At 41.2% G+C, this 3,179-nt stretch overlaps 1 protein-coding gene across 1 annotated transcript; it reads left to right on the top strand.

The window, feature by feature from the left end:
- Positions 1 to 566: 566 nt before the first annotated feature.
- Positions 567 to 1,185, top strand: LOC121312249 (myelin-oligodendrocyte glycoprotein-like; the record flags this gene model as incomplete). Its single annotated transcript, XM_041244174.1, has 2 exons — positions 567 to 640; positions 838 to 1,185. Coding segments are annotated over exons 1-2 (421 nt in total), but the record flags the coding sequence as incomplete, so codon positions are not given.
- Positions 1,186 to 3,179: the final 1,994 nt, after the last annotated feature.

Below are 3,179 nucleotides of genomic sequence, written 5' to 3'. Positions count from 1 at the left end.
CCTGGGGGACACCACAAGTAAAAGCAGATAATCCTGATACAGACTCCCCTAAAGAAACACAGTACTGTCTGTTAGATATACCACTTAAACCAGTTTAGAACAGTTCCAGGCAGGCCAGCCCAGCTTTTAAGATTCAATTAAAATGTCCTGATCCACAGTATCACTGAGGTGTAACAGAACCACAATGGATATAGAGTAGAGTCATCAGTAAGTCATTCACCACTCTGACAAGGGCAGCCTGTGTACTATGAGCAGATCGAAACCAAACTGAACTTGTCAAGAACATTGTCTGCTATCCAGAAATCTGTTGAGTGGATCGGCTACTACCTTCTCCCAAGAACCCTAGCTAAGAATGGCAGCTTAGAAAAGGGTCTGAAATTACAATCCTAGTTCGATTTTTTTTGAGTAAAGGCTTAACCAAAGCAGTTTTGAAGGCAGCTGAACATTTAAGTAAGAACCATCCTGATGAATGTGATCCCTGATATTAATAATCTGATTGCAGGTTGTTTGGTTTGTTTGAGTCACACAGCTTTAACTAAGAGATCTTTATTGTTATTTTCCAGTGAAATGAAGATGAGATTCCTGGGGAGGACCTGTCTCATTGTCTTGAGTTTGCTACCAGCTGTTTCTACACAGGCAGGTGAGAGGGACTGTAGAAATGAAACTGATCCATTGAGATGCACCCTCTTATTTCCAGGGCCCTGTATATAGCTGCCTGCATCGATGTATGGGCTCACAGAACAGCTAATAGCTCTCAGCTATTTCTAATACTGGAGTCCTGTTTTGAGAAACAACGTGTTTGTTTGCAATTGCTTTACCTTGTCTTGTCTCTCTTAGGTCAGTGGACTGTCGTTGGCTCTGATCAGCCTGTCATTGCTGAGCCTGGTGATGATGTCATCCTGCCCTGTCACATTTCACCCAGACTCAGTGCTGTGGACATGGAAGTGAGGTGGTTCAGGGATGCATTTGAAAAACCAGTGCATTTATATGATTTCCGAAAGAATATTCTAGGAACTCAGCCCAAAGCTTACCAGGGCCGCACTGCTCTCTCTCCCCCTGCACTGCAGACAGGCGATATCTCTCTGCTTCTGAGAAACATCCAGCCCTCTGACAGAGGCGTCTATACCTGCTTAGCTGATGATGGAAGTGGGTATGAAGAAGGACAGACTGAATTGATAGTTGCAGGTCAGTAATGTTTGATACACAAGTTAAACCCATTACTAATGTATTACCAGCTCCTGTCTCTATTACAAAACTACCCACGACTGTAATATAAATAATCTAGACTTTCAGTATGCAAAGAAAGTGATGTCCATGACACATACAACAGAATGTACAGAACAGTGTAGAATATGAATTACCAAGTTACAAACATATACCCTCAGAATCTGATATTCTCAGTAACCTTTATGTAACACGACCGCTCTCACAGTCGTTCATTTGCCCCAATAATTGAGACCCAGGGCACACAGACTTGGGGCCCATTCTTCGATCTTCGTGCAATCCCCTCTCTAAATTTGTGCCTCGCAAAAAAATTTGTGCTTTGGCATAAAATGAGAGATATTCCAAAATGGAACAAAGCAGTTGCGAGACATTGGAATAGAGCAGTTTCTTGAGCAATTTGCAAATCTGTTTGTGCCTCGCAAAACCGTCTGTGCATTCACTACCAATATAGTAACTGCACACAACAGCCAAGCGAGAACGCAGAGTGATGGACAGTCACCATTAATAATGTGACAAGCTGCTATCATTGGTGTTGTCACAGTATGTACCAATATGACAGCAGGCGAGACCACACAATATCGTGCATACATACATATGGACCATTCAAATACACAATTGGCTCCACAGCTAGGCACCGAGTTTTCAAATTAATGTGCTGATAACACCACTGTTTTATTGAATACGGACAGTATTGTATCACAAGGAAATACTATATAGGTTTCTTTAAAGGCCAGCTGATCCAACATAGCTGTATGTTTTTGAAGTAAAAAAAAAAAAAAGCTTTGGATACTGTCTTTTTTCTGAATGATTTTTTTTTTTTATATAAGTCATGTTGTGACAAAGTCTACTGTAGTAGCGCACTCTCTGATTTGTAAATATAACAAGGTCATTCACCTGCAAAGTAAACATCAATCAAGCATTTTTCTATACACAATACACAGAAATGCGTTCTGTTATTCATTCTACTCACCCATTGGAACATCATGATTAAGCCCAGTTTGTAAGGTTTTGAGTGTCGCCGGAATTGATTTTTTTCATTATGACTTCTTTTTTTTTGTAAGAATAAAAATTAATTCTAAATAAGCCCCTAAAATGTTAATTGTAGCCTATTATGAATTCTCAATAAATGAACAGTCTTTGTACAATTATCAACACCGACATTCAGCAGACTGGACAGCTGCATAAAAACAGCTGGAATTACAGTTAACAGAACCGTGTGTCCCGCCGCTGACTTATGATTGGACTGGTGCTGAGAAAATACAGGTCTTTGATTGGTTGGTCGTATCACCGGTCTGGCTTTAGGAAAACGTAAGCATGCCTTTCACAGCAAGAGTGCCCCGACGGTGATTGGCTCTCCGAAGTGCAGCTGCTCACCCCTACACCCGTAATACGCAGCAACCTGTGGAATAGATTAATAAAGCAACAGCCAGCAAGATGGGTGAATGACGTATTTATACAATTAATCTACACATGTGTGACAAAGACAGGCAGGACCCCCCTCCCCTCTTTATCCTTCTCTCAATCTTCATTTCCATACTTTGATGGCATATGTTGGATGTGGATATGCCTGTGAAGCAGTGAAGAACACATATAACTGTGTATGTAAACACACTACCGCTGTCCATCATATCAATACAATACTCCGTGATAAAACACATAACTGATCCGCCCATCCGGTGTGTGCGGATGGGGGGTTGGGGTTCTGTACTATTGTACGTTCAACATTGCATCGCAGTTGATGCAAAATCTCTAAACACTAAGCAATTGTAATGCACATGGTACCAAAGTCTCGTGTGACGCCAAGTGGACTGTTACTCTGACATTATTTGAGCCAGCGGTGCGCAAATATCGTGCAGATATTGATATATTCTGACGAATGAGGGCTTTCGCCCAATTCAAATTTGATTGCTCTATGTGCATATTGAATGTCCACCTAGAATACATTTGCATCTCAT

This window comes from Polyodon spathula, unplaced genomic scaffold (genome assembly GCF_017654505.1).
Source record: "Polyodon spathula isolate WHYD16114869_AA unplaced genomic scaffold, ASM1765450v1 scaffolds_3729, whole genome shotgun sequence".
Lineage (NCBI taxonomy): Eukaryota > Metazoa > Chordata > Actinopteri > Acipenseriformes > Polyodontidae > Polyodon > Polyodon spathula.
Note: the sequence above shows the minus strand (reverse complement) of the source record. Positions and strands in the feature narration are given on the sequence as shown.